This window comes from Salvia miltiorrhiza, chromosome 8 (genome assembly GCF_028751815.1).
Source record: "Salvia miltiorrhiza cultivar Shanhuang (shh) chromosome 8, IMPLAD_Smil_shh, whole genome shotgun sequence".
In the NCBI taxonomy this organism is placed as follows: Eukaryota; Viridiplantae; Streptophyta; class Magnoliopsida; order Lamiales; family Lamiaceae; genus Salvia; species Salvia miltiorrhiza.
This window is the reverse complement of record NC_080394.1, coordinates 29,734,802-29,755,147: the sequence shown is the minus strand read 5'-3', so window position 1 is coordinate 29,755,147 and position 20,346 is coordinate 29,734,802. Positions and strand designations below refer to the sequence as shown.

At 38.5% G+C, this 20,346-nt stretch overlaps 1 protein-coding gene across 1 annotated transcript; it reads right to left on the bottom strand.

Moving 5' to 3' along the window:
• Positions 1-14,127: 14,127 nt before the first annotated feature.
• LOC130997571 (uncharacterized protein At3g17950) lies at positions 14,128-15,632 on the bottom strand. Its single transcript, XM_057922936.1, has 3 exons — positions 15,408-15,632; positions 15,164-15,316; positions 14,128-14,654 (listed from the first exon to the last, which is right to left on the bottom strand). The coding sequence occupies exons 1-3, from the start codon at positions 15,420-15,422 to the stop codon at positions 14,229-14,231; spliced, it is 594 nt and encodes a 197-aa protein (XP_057778919.1). The 5' UTR covers positions 15,423-15,632; the 3' UTR covers positions 14,128-14,228.
• Between the last annotated feature and the right edge of the window lie 4,714 nt (positions 15,633-20,346).

Below are 20,346 nucleotides of genomic sequence, written 5' to 3'. Positions count from 1 at the left end.
CATGTCTGAAATTGAAAGGAACAATGTTGCACAGTGGCTGCTTCAGAACAACAACGACTTCAAGCTTCGACATGGCGCAAAGAAAGAGGCAGCAGCTCGTTTCCAGATCGATGTGAGGACGGTCTAGCGACTATGGACAGCAGCACGCGCACAAAAGATGATGGGAAGGCCTGTACAACTCATTTCGATGAAAAAAGGATCAACACACAGCAATAAAAAGGTACTCGACGTAGAAAAATTAAAACAACTATCCGTTCTAGAGAGGTCAACTATAAGGAAAATGGCAAGCAAGCTTGAAGTTAGTAAAAGCTTGGTTGGAGTGTGGATAAAGGAAAAAAAGATTAGAGCACATACCAATGCAGTTAAACCTCTTCTAACACTTCAAAATAGGTTAAGTAGGCTCACTTGGAGCCTTAGTCAATTAAGTGCAATTAGTGCAAATGGGAGAATCAAATTTCAGCCTATGTATAACACAATACACATAGATGAAAAATGGTTTTATTTAACCAAAACATCGGATAGGTACTACCTGCTGCCGGATGAAATAGAGCCATATAGAGCATGCAAATCTAAAAGATTTATTGAGAAAATCATGTTCATTTGTGTGGTTTCAAGGCCACAATATGACAATGAAGGTAAAATGATTTTTTATGGTAAGTTTGGGATATTCCCATTCACTACGGTTGAGCCGGCTGTTAGGAACAACAAAAACAGATTGAAAGGGACGTTGGAAACAAAGCCAATCCAGGCAATCACAAAGAAAGTGAGCAAAGATGTTTTCATCAACCAAGTGAGTTTTTAGACTATGTTTTTAACTATCAGAATGCATTATATGCTTCATCATTTAGCATATTCTTATACTTACCCCATGTTCAGATTATTCCAACAATTAAGGCCAAGTGGCCTCGTGGTGCAAGCAGGCATATAATTATACAACAAGACAATGCGAAGCCCCACATTAAGGGTTCAGACCCTGACTTTCTAGTTGCTTGCCACATCAGATGGATTTAATATCCAACTGATATGCCAACCGTCGAACTCGCCGGATACAAATGTGAATGATCTAGGATTTTTGAGGGCAATTCAGTCACTACAAGATGACAAGTTGGCTAATTGTGTAGATGATTTGCTCAAGAACGTGAAAGATCCATTTGAAGAGCTTGAGCCACATAAGTTAAACAACGTTTTCCTCACACTACAGGGTTGCTACCATGAAATCATAAAATGCAGGGGCAACAACAACTACAACATTCCACATATCAATAAGGAGAGACTCTCAAGACTTGGAGTTCTCCCAGAATGTTTGGAGGTGGAAGAACAACTTGTAAGAGACTGTTTGGATGAGTTAAGGCAGCGACAAATTGAACAAGGCACAATCTACAACCTTGATCAACTAGTTGACAGACTACAGCAGGTTGTTTTGATGGATTAGCAAGTAATGTTGACAATTTTTTGTTCTAGAATGTTTACAAACTCAAACTCTGCATTATATGTTTGTAAACATTTTTGTAATGACTCAGCTTTTTGAAAACATGTTTTTTTTGCATCATTGACACCAATTCAGCCCTGAATTCAACATCCTAAACTAGGAAATACATAGTGGTGGCTAGAATTACAGGAGCTGCACCCTCAGACATTATGAAATTGTTGTCATCACAGGGTCATTTATTTCAGCCAACATAACAAACATAGGGGAACCTCCTAAACTAGGGAAAACCTAGTGGTGGCTGCAACCTCCTAATGCTTCATCATTTAGATTATTTTCAGCCAATTAATTTAGTAAAATAGGACAGGAAAAGCATCAAAAGCAAACCAACAACAAGAAATAATGAATGCAAGGCATCACCAGCCACCAAACACCAACAGATAGGGAATCAGAGGCATCACCAGCCATCAAACACCAATAAACACCAACAAATAAGACATGCAAGGCATCACCAGCCACCACCAACCCATAAGCAAATAAGGAACAGAATCACCTGATTAGATTAGGTCTAAGGCCGTCGGGCAGTAGCGAGATAGCAATCGAAGGTACCAAATCCTTCTCTCGTTGCTCCAGCCCCTCCAGTTATCAAAAGGTTTCGGCACCACCGTATCAAGTGGTCGGTCTTCTTCATCCTGGAAGAAGCCATCTACGGCCAGATCTCCCTCCGTTTCAGGCACCACCGTATCCAATGGCCGACCTTCTTCATCCTAGACGAAGCCATCCACGGCCAGATCTCCCTCCGTTTCAGGCACTACCGTATCCAATGGCCGGCCTTCTTCATCCTGGATGAAGCCATCCACGGCCAGATCTCGCTCCGATTCTCCATCCACGGCCACCAGATCTTGGGGGTTTCCGGCACGACAATGTCCAGCTCCAAAGCCCAAGACGGAAAGGACATATCTTCAGTGTGGGTCGCAGTCACCACATCTAAAAACGAGGGTTCGGACATCGTCAGCGGCGCCGTATCACCGAAAAATCGAGGCACCATCATCGAATCCAGTGAATAATCGGTGAAATCACCGGATTTACAGAGATTCATCGGAGATGGCAACGGATCCGGTGATTCTTCGGTAGAATCACCAAATTTACAGAGAGAAGTGAGAGAAGTTTGTTCACCCATCGCGCAGGGGTGATCGGCGATGAGGAATCGGAGAGGAAGTGAAGGAGAATCGGAGCGATCGAACGGGTGAATGAATCGAAGCTATCGAACGGGAGAATCGGAGCGATCGAACTAGAGAACTTAGGGTTTTCAGAGAGGGAAGTGATGCGGTGCCCTCAAACCCTAAGTTTGAGAGGTGAATGAAATTTTAACCAAGTGTGAGAAATAATAGCAGGAGGTTGGGTTATTAATTTCAGCCATATAAAATGAATTAATTGGGGTTGGGAGTACTTTTAATTTGACACTTTTTTTAGGTTAATTAATTGTTGCAGCTAATTATCTCAATTAATTAGGAGTGTTTAAAGTAGGTTTGTGGTGGGCCCAACAATGGCAATACAAGTAATTTGTGAAACAAAATAAGGGTACTTTTGTCAAAAAAGTGAAACATGTCTCTTTTTCGTGGACAAAAAAAAGAGGGGAACTGGGACTCTTTTTCATGGACGGAGGGAGTATTTATTTTATTACGTTACTTACATTTATTATTTATATCAATTCACTAACTTGAGCGTCTGAGACCCTTCCATCGACACCCCTACCAGGGCTCATCGGAGGGCTTTAACGTTGCTTGTGGTTTCAGGTTGCTAGTGCCCGTCGATCCAGATGTTACTGACGTCACTTCCGTAATTGTTGGATTCACCCCCTAAAAGATGCATGTAGCTGGAACCAGTAACTGAAAAAATAAGAAAAAAAAATCATTAATGACTTAAATTATCAAAGTTTGAATAAATTATTAAATTTGACACGTCGAGTTGTCAATGACTAAAAATAGATTTCGGTAGGTATAATTCTAAATTTGAAACAGATTGTCCCTGATTTTTATTTATTTTCATAGCAAAACAAACACTCACAAAGAATTGCCTTCTCTAAAATCCGAACTGAAAATTTAGTGAAATCTGATGGACTCATAATCATTCCAGCTATAGGAAACTATTTGCCCGCATTTTTTTCTGAAATGAGTTTGCCTTCAATTACGCGTTCCCCAAGTTTAGTTACTATTATCCTTGTGTCATTGCAAAGCTCATTAGATGGATCAATATATCTAAAAAGCATGATTATGCATCCCTCTTAATTTCATGACTCGGCAATCCTGAACACTTGATCGTGTTTAGATATTCATCCGAGAATGCCTGTTCATCAAGGTCCACTTGTCCATCTTCTTTGCGAATGCTGTTTGAACTTAGGCAAACCCTTTCTTTGATAGATATTAAAGATATGACGTCATCATTTATCGTATCAACCATCTCATTGGTGGGGGCCAAGATAGCTCTATTCTTAAACATTTATGGGTCAAATGCATTATTCATTACGTCTATGTCATCTATTTTCAATATCCATTCTGCAAATTCTTTGGTTTCTTCTGTATCCGAACCAGAAGCATTTGCCTATTTTTTATGAAAAAATTATTATATATAATATGTATATTTGAAATCAAATGTACTTTATCAAATGAGTACTCATTCATTTTCTATACAAAGGAAGACAATTAATCACAACCTAAATACTCCAAAATAACGAATTTTTTCATAAATCATTCTTTGCTCATCTGTCAAAGATGAATATAGACATATAGTTTAACGTTGTCTTCTTTAATTTCTTCCATGTTGTAAGACATCTCTTCTAATATCAGTAGATTCTCTGAATCAGATATGACAGTTTCATTTGATAACGACATGCCAGAAAAATTGGTTAAACTGGTGAAATTAGTAATAAATAACTTCTCAATTTCAACCAATGTTAAGTTTTTTATTTGATCACCTGTGAACTGCAAATCTGTTAAAAAAATTATTAGAATAATGTAATATCTAAATCAAAATTATAAACTATAAATCTTAGATATATTCATAAATTATTTTTATTGAAAATTAATTAAAAAAAATTTAAAAAAAGAATGAATGATTATTAAAAAAAAATTAGATTTGGGATAAGTAATTGAAACTCAGATGTTAACTAATTAGTTGGAATAAGTTGATGTATATATTCTACATATTAATGTAAAATTCGTTGGAGCATTATATTGTTATTAACTGTAGGGGTGAGCAAAACCGAACCGGATCCAAATAACCGAACCGAACCACTGATATTTGATCGGTTTGGTTCGGTTTTGAATTATTTTGATTTTGGATCGGTTCTAATTTTAGAAAAATCGAATTTTTTTGGTCGGATCGGTTTTGTGTTTAAAAAATTTAGATGAAACCGAACCGACCGAAGTTTTTTAATTTAATAAGTTATAATATATATATATATATATATATATATATATATATATATATATATATATATAGGGGGCGGTTATTCAATAAACCACCCTTATTCAATAAAGAACTGTATAAAGGTATGAATATCGAAAAAATAATTTTTTGCTACCTTTGGGATTCGAACTCATGACCATGGATATATCCAACAAGGTGATGAATCAACCGTAGATCTTGATGATCTAAGGGCTGGAAATGGTTCTTAATTTATATTTTAATAAGCGTTCTTATTTTAGCATTCCCCTATATATATATATATGTATATATATATATATATATATAATTACAATTTTTTCATAATTGAAATTGGTCAATGGATAGGTAAATTTTATATTTATGGTTAATATTTGAGTTAAGGTTGGTTTAACATATTTTGTTACAAAATTCTCATTGACAGGAAATACGTTTCTAAAATTAAAAATTTAAATATTATATCAAAGTTTGCATAAACCGAAAACCAAATTGAAATCGAAGTTTAAGTATGGTTTGGATCGGATCGGTTGGAAGGAGAATTTTGGTTCGGATCGGTTGATATTTTTTAAAAGTTTGGATGATTTAGTTTTAGGAGTTTGGATCGGTTGAATTAACTGTACAACTTGAAACTTAAAAAATGTATATTAATGTTATATTCGTTCGAGTAACTTATATATATTATACTCCCTCGATCCGGGATTATAGAGCTTTCAAAAAAGATGGAGAGTGAGAGAGAATGGAGAGTGGTGAGGAAACGGGGGGTTGTGCGACCTTTTTCCGAGCGACTTCCGGTGAGGCACGAAAATTCCTTTAACCGCAGGTGGGTTCCTAAACATTCCCATGACAGAGCTGATGGGAGAACCGGCAAGACTAGAGGTTGGGGACATTACGGTTCCGAGTCTGAAAGAAGATCTCCGGACGGAAGCTATCAGAATCTTACGACGTTCTTCTTCAATAACATTCCAGAGGATTGTAGCATTGAGTTTCTGAAACGGAAGTTTGGCACGATTATGGATACGGTTGACGTCTTCTGTCCTGCTAAAAGAGACCTTAAAGGTAAGCCTTTTGGGTTTGTCAGATTCGCAGAGGTGAAGAACCCAGAGAAGCTTTTAGAGGACCTGAACACTCTTTGGATCGGTAGTTTTAAAATGAGAGTTTTTAAGCCGAAATTCGAGAGAGCCAGAGAGGATCATTCGGTTAAGAATGTCGTGAAAGAGACCAAGACGCAGGGGACTCGTGATTTTGCAGAAACGCTTGCGCACAGCCAAAGGAAAGAAGGAGTGTCTTTTCGCGAAGTCTTAACAGGGAAAAAGGATGAGAGGAAGCAAAAGTACATCGGCTGGATGCCTGAGGAAGAAGTTGTTTTTCAACCTTCGGAGGCGGAACTCCAGTGGCTCAAGGGATCTTTTACGGGATACATCAAATCTGAGTTTGCATGGGAGGAGGTCAAGGAGGAAATTAATAGTGAGTGTACCGGAAGGCTTAAGGTTACGTCGCTTGGTGGAAATCTGGTGCTGCTTCAGGGAACTAGCGAAAAGTCCGTATCGGAAGCGTTTGAGGAGATGGAGGAGTGGAAGAAATTCTGGTTCCAATGGGTTCGTCCATGGAAATACATCGATGTTAACCAGTCGCGTGTGGTGTGGACCAAATGGACGGGGGTCCCCCTCAACGCATGGAACACAAGATTCTTCGATCATGCATGCGCCAAAATGGGGATGGTTCTGAAAATCGAGGATAAAACTAAACTTAGAGAAAGACTTGATGTTGCCAATGTACAAATCTCAACGGGCATTTCTTCGATTGACAGAGTGCTCAATTGTAAAATCGCTGGTGCGGCTTTCAAAATTCGAGTCGAAGAAACTTTCGGACTTACGGAGGCAGAAGAAGGCGAGATCAGGCGAGGGACGGAAGAAGACTCTGATTCTGATTGGTCATGGGAGGCTCCCTCAAACTCTCCGGCGGATGCCTTCATCGATCAAGGTTTCGGTTCCGATGATTCTGAGGCGGCGGAGACAGTCGAACAGGTTCTCGACTCCTCGATTTCTGGAAGAGATTCTAACGGTCCTACACTTCCCAAGGAAAATCATTTGCTGACGGCTGTGGAGGAACCAAGAAAGGCGAATTCGAATTACAATCCGAGCTGTCTTGGTGAAAAGGGCCAACAAAGTGGGCCACACTTTTTGGGGCGTGTCGGCCCATTTTCTGAACCAATTGAATTGGTCTCTCAATCACGTTTATCGGCCCATTTGGAGGACGTGGGCCACCTCTCGAAGGAAATCGAAAATCCAACTCATGATGGGTCGAATAAAGGGGATCTGGATCTTTGGAACGAAAACCAGTCACCTCGGCTACCTCCAGAATCAGATTTCCAACAAGCAAAACCTAGCTGCAAAAATTGGGGAAATAAGGTTGGAAAATTCAGATGAAGAAATGGAAGCTGATTTCAGTTTGAACAATCCGGGTTCTCGTCTTGAAGCAAAGGAGAAACTGGAGCGGCGTCAACCTCCCAAGATGGTGGAGGCTCACCAAGCGGAAGAAAGATCGCACGAAACCGGAGAAGAGAGGAATCAGGAGATTCAGACACAAAAGCAAATGGCGAAAGACACACGCAGCGATGCAGGCGGAGTTGTGTTCAGGAAAGAACAGAGACTTAGGGGAACGGACAGCAGAAATCAAGGCAAGAAAAAGAAAAATAAACAGCATAATTCTCAAATTCTTTCCCAAGAAAAGAAGAGGTGGGGGGAGTTCATTGCACATATTGAGGAGGACCATCTTCAAGAAGGGAATGAAGGAGGTCGGGCCATTGACAAACTCACAGATCAGGAAGGAGGAAGATTGATTGAGGAAGGCTTGAAGATTTGGAATTTTGGAAAGAAATTGGGCTTCTCCAGCACCTTAACTGACATTGAGATGGCAGAACAAATTACTTCACAAGAGAAGACAAAGGTAACACTGGGAGATGGTGAGAATTGTTTTTAATGATTTTATTATCTTACAATGTTAGAGGCTTGGGGAGTTCAGTGAAAAAGAGAGACGTTAAAGATATTATTGGGAATCAGAAAGTTGATTTATGCTTCATCCAAGAAACTAAATTGGTGAGATGGGATGAGAGTATCTGTAATTCATGGTGGGGTAGGCACAACTTTGAAACGGCCTTTAGAAATTCAGAAGGGAGATCGGGAGGGATTCTCTGTGCTTGGAATAAGGATAAGTTCGTGGTTACCAGTTGGTGGGATATGCCGGGAGCCGTTATTGTGAATGGAAGAGACTCTCAAGGGGCGATCGGACTGTGTTTTGTCAACGTCTATGCTCCTGTGGAGTCGGCGGAGAAGGCGGACCTTTGGGACAAACTGAAGTCCATTGTTGAGCAGAACAAGGACATTAGTCTCTGTATATTAGGTGACTTCAATGCGGTCAGAGAAGCGCGGGAAAGAGTGGGGAGCGGCGAGAATTATGGAAGAGCGGATATGAGGCAGTTTGACACTTTCATCCGAGAAAGTGATTTAGTGGAGATTCGAACACAGGGCAGAAGCTTCACGTGGTTTCAGGCAAATGGAGGCTGCAAGAGCAAGTTAGACAGATTCTTGGTTAACGAGTCATGGCTGAGAATCTGGCCCTCGACTCAAGGCCGATGTCTGCAAAGATCTGTTTCCGACCATTGCCCTATTGTTCTCTCAACAAAGGTGGTTGATTGGGGCCCAAAACCTTTCCGTTTCATCAACGCCTGGAGATCTCACCCGGATTTCGACACCTTAATCCAGAAAGTGTGGACAGAGACTACAGTCTCTGGATGGGGTTGTTATGTCTTCAAAGAAAAATTGAAGGCGTTGAGATGCGCTCTGAAGGATTGGAATCGAGTTTCCTTTGGGAATTTAGACTCCTCGATTAAGTTCTGGAAAGAGGAAATTCAGAGACTGGATTTGATTGACGAGGCCAAGGGCCTTGACGACTCCGAGATCAGCAGGAGAAATGAGGCTAATGCAAATCTTTTCTTGCAGACAAAAAATAAGAACAGCCTGTTGGAGCAAAAAGCAAAGGTACGGTGGCTTACCGAAGGTGATCTTAATTCAAAATTTTTCCATAAAGCCATCGTCAGTCGACGAAAGAAAAACGAAATCTCAGGGCTCATGCTCGATAACAGCTGGGTGGACGACCCCGTGATCATCAAAGGCAAAGTTACAGAATATTTCAGTAAATTCTTCAGGAGAATGAGAAGAACTCTACCAGAAATACCGGTGGATTTTGCCGACAAAAAGTTGTCACAGGAGGACAAACTGGAACTGATTAGACCTTTTACTGAAGAAGAGATTAAAAATGCAGTTTGGAGCTGTGAAGGCAACAAGAGCCCGGGGCCGGACGGTTTTAATCTCAGTTTTTGGAAATCTTCGTGGGAGATCATCAAAAAGGATTTTATGCGGGTGATGAATGAATTCCATGAAAATGGAAAGATTCCGAGGGAATGCAACTCGTCCTTTATTGTGCTGATTCCAAAGAAGGAGGATTGTGGTTTTCTGGAAGACTTCAGACCTATTTCTCTAATCAGTAGCATGTATAAAGTTATTGCAAAAACTTTGGCAGGAAGGATGAGAACAGTTCTTAACTCCATTATTTCAGAAAATCAAAGTGCCTTCTTGAGCGGTCGTTTTATTCTTGACGGAGTGGTGGTGTTACACGAGATGATTGAGGAAGCTAAGAGCACCAGAAAAGGTCGGATTTTCTTCAAAATTGATTTCGCTAAGGCGTACGACTCGGTGGAATGGGATTTTTTGGATATCATGCTTGAGAGGTTCAACTTTGATATTAAGTGGAGGAAGTGGATCAAAGGTTGTTTATCTTTTGCCTCTGCAAATGTTCTTATTAATGGTTCTTCGGCGGGTGAGTTTCAGTTGGAAAGAGGACTACGACAAGGAGACCCACTTTCTCCTTTTCTTTTCCTTGTGGTTGCAGAAGGTTTGCATGCGATTGTCGACAAAGCGGTGTCTGCGGACCTTATTCAGCCGGCTTTGGTGGGTAAAGATAAAGTGATGATCTCGCATTTACAATACGCAGACGATACCATTTTTGTGTTTTCAGATGGTGAAGAAAATGCAGAGGCGATCAAGTTTGCTTTGAAGTTTTTTGAGTTATTGTCGGGACTCAAAGTGAACTTCCAAAAAAGTAGTTTGATGGGGGTGAGTGTTGAAGACGACAGATTGGAGAGGATGGCCTCGGTGTTACAATGTCCAGTGGGCTGTCTTCCTTTCAAGTTCCTTGGGATCAAAGTTGGGGGGAAACTCAAAAGTATTACTAACTGGAACTACCTCGTCGAAAAAGTCAAGAAGCGAATCAACAGTTGGAAAAATTTGAAACTGTCTCTTGCTGGCCGAGTCACCTTGGTGAAAGCCGTACTTCAAGCTATTCCGGTGTATCAGCTCTCCTTTTCCTTGATCCCCAAAGCCTCGGTGAAAAGCCCTGCAGTCTGTGCTTGGTAAGTTTTTATGGGGGGGGGGAGCGGATTCGGAATGCATTTCGTGGATTAGGTGGTCTGATCTTTGTCATAGTAAAGAAGAGGGAGGTTTGGGGCTTTTGAATATTGAGTGGCTTAATCATGCTTTGGTGTTAAAATGGTTATGGCGATTTTGGGAAGGAGGGGAGAAGTTGTGGACTAGAGTTGTTAGATCTCTGTATGGTGACATCGGGTGGGATGAGGAGGGTTTCAGTCTTAGAGGCCCTAGGAGGAAAAGAACAGGGTGGTGGTCAAAAGTGGTGACAGCGGGTGGAGGGGCTTCAGGAAGATGGTTTTTGGAAAACTTTAGAAGAAAGCTTGGGAATGGTTATCAAACTCTGTTCTGGGAACACATCTGGGTTGGATCGAGGCCTCTTCGGAATGCCTTTCCAAGACTTTTTCAGTTAGCCGCCAATAAGAGAGCAACTATTGGGGAGTGTGGGAGATGGGAAAAGGGGACTTGGGAGTGGGAGTTTAAATGGCGAAGGGAAGTGAGAGATAGTGAACAGGAGGCCATTGACAGATTAACCAATTATATTGGTCATTGTTCCCCTTGTGCAGGTACTAACGACACTTGGATTTGGCTGGCTGCACCGGACGGGATTTTCAGTACCAAGTCGGCATACACAACGATCAAAACCAGAAGGAGCGAACCAATTAGGCAGGCCATTGACGCAAAGACCCTCAATGTTGTTTGGAAGGCTAAAACTCCACATAAAGCCTCGATGACAGCATGGAGAATGCTGAAAAATCGTCTCCCGACATGCGATAACTTGAGGAAAAGGAAGATTCCGGTGAGCGAGGAAGACTCGAAGTGTGGAGAGTGCGGTGGGGTGGATGAATCGATCAACCACGTCTTTCTTCTTTGCCCTAAGACGGAGGAGGTGTGGAACGAAATCCAAAAATGGCTTGGCATCACAACAGTTAGGCCATTTTCCATCGACAAGCACCTTGGTATGTTTTCGAGTTTCAGAAATGATAAGAAGATTCAAAACTTGCTCTTGGCTATTTGGGTGGGATGCATTTGGATTTTGTGGAAAAATAGAAATGAGAGACGTTTTCATAGTCAGAATTGGGTGACAAAAACTTTTGTTTGGGAGATTAAGACTAGAGTGTGGTGTTGGAATAGGATTTGGAGGATCGTTGACAAAGAGATCGAGTTGGACTCATGGTGTTCCAACGATTTGATTTGTAAACTGTTGTAAGTCCTTCGTGGTACTGCTGGTACCTCCCTTAATGATATCTTACTTTTTCTGATAAAAAAAAAATATATTATACTCCCTCCGTCCATGAAAGAACTTCCTAAGAGGGAGTGACGCGAGTTTTAAGAAAAAATATTGTTGAATGTATTGAGAGTGGATAAAAGGTAGTTGAGTGTATTGGAAGTGGTTAAAATGTATTATAATTAATATTGGGAGTTGTGAAAAGTGAAAAGTAAGAGGATTATAAGTGGTGGGGTATAATCCAAAAATAGGTAGGAAGTTCTTTTGTGGACGTCCCAAAAAGGAAAGATAGGAAGTTCTTTCGTGGACGGAGGGAGTATAAGTTATATTATTGATTAATTTTTATAGATTTATATATTATTGATTTTTATAGATTTTTTAATGGATGGAGTTTGATTAGAGATGGAGATTGATTAGAGATATTGAAAAATTTAAGAATGAATGAGAATTGAGGAAAATTGAAATAGAGTGATTTTACGGCGCCACGTAGGATAGAGTTTATTTTACTATTTTATATATATATATATAGGGGTGGGCTACCATGAGAGCACATCTTAAAATAAGAAATAAGAGCAATTTAATGTATGAATTTTATGTAGAACACGTATGAATTCGCTGTATAAAGGTCTGAATTGTGAAAAATAAATTTTTGCTACCTTTGGGATTCAAACTCAGGACCATAAATCCATCCAACATGATTACGAATCAACCGTAGATCTTGATGATCTAAGGGCTGAAAATGATTCTTATTTTATATCTTAAGAAATGCTCTTATTTTAGCCCTTCCCTATATATATATATATATATATATATATATATATATATTAGACGTTGCCTATGGTTATTTATCAAGAGTGTTGGTTGCTTCAAGAATCTTCTGTATCGAGTTTCTTGTATTAATTTTTTTTTCTCTTTAGTTAAATTTTTTCTCTCTAAATTATAATCTCAATTATTCAAATACTTCGATAACTTATAAAATTTTAAGAAATTACATCTTATAAGCTTTTGAAATATCTTATAAACTTTTTAAAATAAGCTTAGTGAAACACCCTCTAAATATCACATCTCGTATTTTATTTCTTTAAGTGGTGATATAAGAGCATCTGTAGGGGGGGTGCGCAGGTTGGTGCGCAGCCGAAAATGGTTGGGCGCCCTTCCCCCACCCCAATACTGCACCCTCTCCCCCCACGCCTCGAATTCCTCCCCTGCACCCGCTGCGCAACAGGAAATGGTTGAGCGCGTGCTTTGCACGGTCTTAAAGGCATCAACTTGAATGCCAAATTTCGATGAGGAGGCAGCGGCGGCGGACCCCGAAGTGGAGGACATATCGGCGTCGGTGTCTATCAAACAACGAGGTGGATACACCCCGGCCGAGACCACACTCGTTTGTCCTCTATACGCGGAGGCAACATGCGACTCCGTGAAAGGTGCCGACCAAAAGGGAGCTACGTATTAGGGCGCCATCGTCAAAAAGTACAACATGCAACGACCGTCCAATACCATTCCACGCGACGTCAAGCAAATAAAGTCGCATTTCCAATGAGTTCAAAGGAACGTAAAGTAGTGGGAGTCAACATTCGACAAGTGCCGCAAGAATTGGGGCTCCAGCATGAGCGATGACCAAATCTTCGCTCAAGCTGAAAAGATGTATGCTGTCGAGCATGGTAGTGTGTTCAAATATCCACATGCTTGAAGGGTGCTACGCGAAACTCAAAAGTTCGCGTCCATTGGCAAGGATGTCCACTCCTCAAAGAGTTAAAAGGGCTCATGCGGAGGCTACACAACCACCAAGAGCGAGCCAAGCATCTCTCCACGGCCCCAAGGCCAAAAGGTGGCAAAAAGGGACAAGGAAAAAGCCAAGAAGGTGGAGTCGTTGTCGGATCAAAAACGCGCAGTGGAGGCCATAGAAATTATGGTCAAGGTCATGGGAGTTTTCTCCCAAACCCAACGCGACCTCGCAGACGACATCATCATGGTCAAGGACACCTCTACTATGAATCCGGACGAATTGGCGTTTCACTTGAAGAAGATGGATGAAATCGAACGCCGCAATGATTTTTAAATTTGAATTAAGATAGTTTACGTTTTTTTCATTTGAATTAAGTTAGGATTTCCGTTTTATTGTAATGCAATTTTAAATTTCAATCAATGTAGGATTAAGTTTTAGTTTGAATTAAGCTAAGATTTCCCCTTTATTATAATGCAATTTGAAATTTCAATGAATGTAGGATTAATTTTCAATTTTAATGAAAAACAACATTAAAAATAAATCTAAAATAAAAAACAAAATTAGAGAGTCAAAAAGAAGGCTCTTCCACTATGGAGAGAGTGAGCTTTTAAACGGTGAGGACCACTTTTAAGAGTCCACCTTGACTTTCTACCACGGATGCTCTAAATATAAGGTGAACTATAAAACACAATAAATACAGGCTTGTATTTATGAGAGAAAAAAGGAGAGCACGTGAAGGTACAAGAAGAATCTTAAAGAAGAGATGGCCATAAATAAGGGAGGGTGGCACGCATTCACAATTTAACCTTAAAAACCGTAGTTTAATGAAGAAACTGCTGTTATTAATCAGTCAGATAGATCCAAACACCGTGTGCCAATCAATATAAACTAACTCCGACTATCCAAGAAAAGAATATCTAGTTAATTTGATGATGAATGAGCGCACAAACATGAGAGAAGTAATGGAGGGCCGTGAGCATTATGATGCGAGAGCAAGTCCCTCGCGAAGGGCGATGAGGGCCGAGGAGGCGGCGCCACATGTCCGCCCACGAACAACGAGTTGTGGTTGGAGACGTGCGAGAAATCATCGACAGCAGCAGCAGCAGCAGCAGCTCCTCTCCTCTCTGCTTCGAGCAGGTGGGCGAGGGAGGGGGCGTTGCTGATGCTGACTGCATCGGTGCTGAGCCTGGAGCAGAGTGAGAGGAACCACGTCCTCGTCTTCTTGCTCCGGGCGGCCTCATCGGGAGCTCGTGCCCGCCTTGATCTCCGCGACAGCTCTAGGATGCTCGAGATGCCAATCAGGCTCCCCAGAGTGATGCTCTTGTCGTGAAAGAACGAACCTGTCGACTGTATCAATATTCTTTCCATTTTAGCTACATTTCATCTTCAATTTATCACACACCACAAACAATCGTCATACTTTTATTTATTCTTGTTTTTCATTCTCCCAAACCACACACATTGTAACAAAAATCTACCGAAATAAGATCAATATTCTTCACAAGAATCTGCTCAAATTTCTTTCATAAACAATGTAGGCATCTTTGGCTTTTTAGATTGGGGAAGCATAGAGTAGTCAAAGATAGACAGAAAAGAAGAAGATGATGAAGGGGCATGTGGAAAAGAGAAAGTAGTTGCACACTGCCTCACTCACTCTGACAAATTATAAAATAGATGCTACTTTTCAGAAAAATGTTCCTACCTCCTATTGTAATAACTCTCAATAAATCAATAAAGCTTGTTAATTATCACATTCTTGAGCAATTAAGATTTGTAGACGCTCCCTCAATCTCAGTTATCATTGAATTTAATTTACTATCATTTCGAAGAATACAAAAGTGAGAAGAGAAGCTTACCTGAGTATCAAGATCAGAAGAGAAATCGTCGGAGGAGATTGGGGAAGCGGTGAGCAAAGTGTTGAAGGAGAGAGAGGCATTGAGATCACGGTTCCTATCCAGCCCACCAACTCTTACATTCACCGGCTGCAGCCCCAGCGGCCACCCTTCTTCCTGTTCCTCCGCAAACACACACACACACACACACACAATGAGAATGAGAATGAGAATGAGAATGTGAATGTGAATGTGAATGAGTATATACCTGTTGTTGAGCCATTATAATGGTGGATTGAAGTTGATTAGAAGAGGGGAGAAGTAGTGAGTGAAGGTTTTAAGAAGAAGGAAGTGGGAATTCATTTCAGACACAACGCATTTGATTTTATTTGAGGGTATTGTATTATGAATTAAATCAATTTTTTTTTTCTTTTTCGCTCCGCATAAGCTTAACGGCACCGCATCCGCAGCTCTTTCCTCCAAGTACTAAACTAATGCTATCTTATTGTCTTTATAATAATACTATATTACTATTATTTTCTCGGTATGTACGATTCCTTAAACTTATCACGTATGAAGTATATATTTTGCTAATACAGATTGTTTAAATAATTTATATCTGCAGCTAAAATATAACACAAAAATAAATAATTTTGAATAATATAGAGCGAAGCGTTCAGCTTAGGTTCGTAAATAAAGGGATGGATTCCTATGTCAACTGATTTTTTTTGTAACTTGTATATACTAATTAATATAGTACCCCTTGTATATATTATTTAAATGATAATTGTTATATTTCTACAAAAAAGAAACGCTAGTTGCCATAAAATTAAACCAATGATAGAATGAACAACAAAAAAATTGAAAATTACAAGGGTTGTAAGATAGTTGCCACAGGGTCTAGCTTCTGATCACGTGGTTGTAAGATGGAATAATATCCATGAACCTATATTAACATGATTGAACAAGTTTAAAGAATACAATAATTAGTGGATCCATGAGCCTTTATTTATAAATCAGACCCAACATATACTCGTAATAAAATATCTACACTTTTCCAAATTTATAAATAGGAGTAATACAAAACGGATAAACACATATGCATAAGTTAATTAAACTAAATTAAAAATATAAAATACAAGTGAGATCCATAATAAATGTATATGTTACATATAAGCTCTTATATTATAAAATTGATTATAAAATTAGATATCAAGCATAGATTACTTGACAATTTTATATAACATAAACCATAGAAAGTGAATAGCTATTTCATTTCCCCCAACAATCGCTTAGATTATAATGGAAAGGAAAAAAAAAAGTAAACAAAAAGGACGTAATTAGCCTTGTCAATTATCTCAATTAAAGTGCCACCTAATTTTTCAAATGATTGTACTTAGTAATTTCCTAAAGATTAGGCAAGATGTCGGATGTGGAATACCGAATTTGGGTTGGAGTGTTATCATTACTCAAGTTTCACTATATGAAATCGAAGGCTTTATTTTCCACTTTAATTCCAAATAAAGGTCAACACGCATTCAGATTAACTTCGTTTTAGGGTCCACATTCATTACCACTTCTTCAATTTCGATTTTCAATTTTCAATTTTGAATAACATTTTTCACATGATAGAATGCAATCACTTTCGCAAATTTATTTTAAGGAAATTCAGTTGAGTGACAAAGATTCTCCACCATTACTTAGTTTTGTTTTTGAGAGACTTGTTTATACTAGGACTAGTAAAAAGATAAGCGTGCGGCACCTAATATGTATTACTTCACCTAAATACTTACTCTATTATACGAAATTAGTCCTTCATTTCTTTTTCAGAAATTTTCAAAGTATATAGTCTATTTTTTAATGTTTGTGAAAATAATATGTGGAGCAATAAATATGGACAAAGTAAAATAATTGCATATAAATTGTATTTCTAAAGAACATTAAATAAATTTTCTTAATGTGTGAAAATTGGAAGCAGACTATTTTCATAGTACGAAAGAAGTAGTTTTAATAATGGTTTAGTTTATGGAGTACCATTATATTAACTTGAAGGTTGTGGATTTACTGGAATCCCATATAAATAAAATTTTCAGATAGGGATGCCATATAGATAAAATTTTATCTTAAATAACATTCTTGCACATAACGTAATTTGTACGTGTATATGTGTTACTTTAGTGGTAGAGTAATTCATATCTGAGGCTAAATGTCTAGGATTCAAATTCGCTGTCACATGGTCTTTAATTTTAATTGTTCAAGGAATTAAAAGAAAATAAAAGTAATTTGTATATATCATAGTTCCACTAAGTGAGTAGACAAGCTATCGGAAATCTCTGTAAGTTAAGCGGTCAATATTTTAACGTGTTCTAATGATATTTCTTTTTCGATATTTTTTTTTTGAGAGGGTGTGCTCTTGATTAGTAGTAGTAGTTGTTGTCGTTTTGACTATATATCTTAAAGCAAATTAAAGAATAACAGTGATTTGCTTAAGAAAATAGCAATGATATATGGCCTTACGATCATCATTCCCTTCGTGTGAAGAAAGCCAGCTAAGAACCGAAAACATAATAATAATTCTCTGATAACGAGTCATCAGATTTTTAATGTGAAAACGGTCTAAATCAGAAATAAGCCCTAACCCAAAATGAATATATACGCCCTCTATTTAAATGTTACCAGATTCATTATTTTTTAACTTCTTTTACTTTTTGTTTCCGATTAACGTAAATAAAAGTTACATAAGTACATGGTATACCTTATCATAAAAAATGGAGTACAAATAAATGGTCAATTTAAAATTTAGAATGACATGTTTGTGAGTATGGTCTTTTTAACATCCACCCCATTTCGAGAGTGCAAATGGAGAGCCTTGGATGGCTAATATTTCTCCATTTTGGAGAAAATATCTAAAAAGACTAATAATTGGAGATGCTAGACACTAGGTAGCAATTAGTAAGTTTCACAAGGTACAGAATCTCTACACTTCTCGAAATGGGTTTTTCTTGCTTTCACTGATACCTAATTATTTCCAAAACTTAAATGAAGGCAAAGACCAAAAACAAAGAAAATGTCAATGGGTAAATGACAAAAATGCCATCCGAGAAGGATGTGGCAGATAAGCAATCCTCATTGCCATGCTTTGGTCTGTCTCAAGACTTTAGGGTAAAAGATTCCCTTCGCCAAAACCAAACAAACTAAACACCTATTTTCTCAATGTATAAACAAAAATACAAAGCACGAATATTTTATGGAGTGGATAAGATAGTATTAATCTAGGTCTAAGATCTGATATCAGTATATGGACAAATTTGAACTTAAATTTAATTGACAAACTGTGCTATTCTGCTAATTGTAGAAACATACTCGCACTCACATGCGTCGATATTGGTTAAAAGAAATACTACCAACTTATCTAATTTACTTTTAAACAATGTTTTGTGTTTACATATATAATGGTGGAAAATGCCTGGTTTTAGCGAACCGTCTTATTGAAACCCTCTATATGCTTAAACAATTGCATGTGTGAGATTTATTTGAGCAGAGCATCCACATGTGCATTACATGGGAATAGCAAGAAACAGAATTAAGTCGAAACGACACACAAAAATGAATTTGAAAGAGACATGCATCATAACTCCAATGCACAAAGATCGAAGTTTAACGTAGCTGTAGTCTGTAGTGTCGGTGTGATTGATAGGAGTAAGTAGTTTTTAGAAAAAGAAAAGAGTCAGCTATAATTAAGATTAACTTAACTTCAAAAAAGCATATATACATATACGGGGTGGGGCTGGGATGTCCATCATCACCACTAGGGATGTCAATCGGGCTAGCCCTATCGGGTTCCGAGTTAGTCGGGTGCGAGCTAATCGGGTTGGAGATTTTTTCGGGTTGTAAATCTTCAACCCTAACCCTAAACTTTCGGGTTTCGGGCTAGCCCATCGGGCTAATCAGGTTAAATGCATAAAAATAAAATTATCATTTGTATTTTATTATTCCTAATGATCTACTCCCTCCGTCCACGAATTAAAGCCCTACTTGCATTTAAATTTTTGTCCACCAATTAAAGCCCTATTGTGCTTTATGTACCTTTTTACTCTTCTTCTTTTCCTATATTTACTACCCTTTGCCACTAATGGACCCACCTTACAACAACTTTATCATTTTTATATTCTATATTTATTACACTTTATCACTAGTGGACCCACCACACAACACCTTTAACACTTTAGTCAACTACTTTATCACTTTAGTCAACTACCCTTATATTTCATCTACAACACCTTTTTTAGCTTTCTTAGTCTCTGTGTCCACCCTCAAACGGGGCTTTAATTCGTGGACGGAGGGAGTAATATATAATGTATAAAATATACATAGATATTAAAGATATAAATTATATAGCAAAGCATGAAATGCAAAATATAAGATATTCAAGATTACATAAACAAAATTATATTAAAATGAGATAGTAAAATTTAACATGTATCAATGCACTAGAATCAATCTGGATTATTACTGAATAATTAGTGGATTTGTCATGCACGTCTCATTGACAGAAAAAAAAAAAATGGTATCACTTTAAAATGAGATACTAATAATTAATTTCTAACTAATGAGTACTAATAATCAATTTCTAAAAAAAAAAATTCGTAATTAATTTCACTTTTTTTAATGAGATTGCACACACACACACACATATATATTCTAACTAATTAATTTCATTTTTTTTAATGAGGCTACATATATATATTTAAGCAAATACCATAGATCTAAACATAGCAGAAGTTGTAACTGGATGCATCAGTCACAATTTCGTCAGCCCACCGGGCCAACCCATCGGGTTTTCGGGCTAGCCCTATCGGGTTCCGGGTTAGTCGGGTGCGGGCTAATCGGGCTGGAGGTTTTTTCGGGTTGTGATTTTTCAACCCTAACCATCTAATTTTGTCGGGTTATTCGGGTCGGCCCACAGGTTTCGGGCTGCATTGACATCCCTAATCACCACTCACAAACCACAAAACCTCTTTATAGCCATGAAATCACACAAAGATGCTGCTTTCTTAATTCACACACACACATACACTCACAGAGACCATACCTAAGCTCTGGTGAAGAATAACTAATTCAAAGATTCCATTTGTTACAAGGGTCCAGTTATCTTATCTGAATTTATATGCGCTTCACTCACAAAATCAAATTATGCATCTATTCCA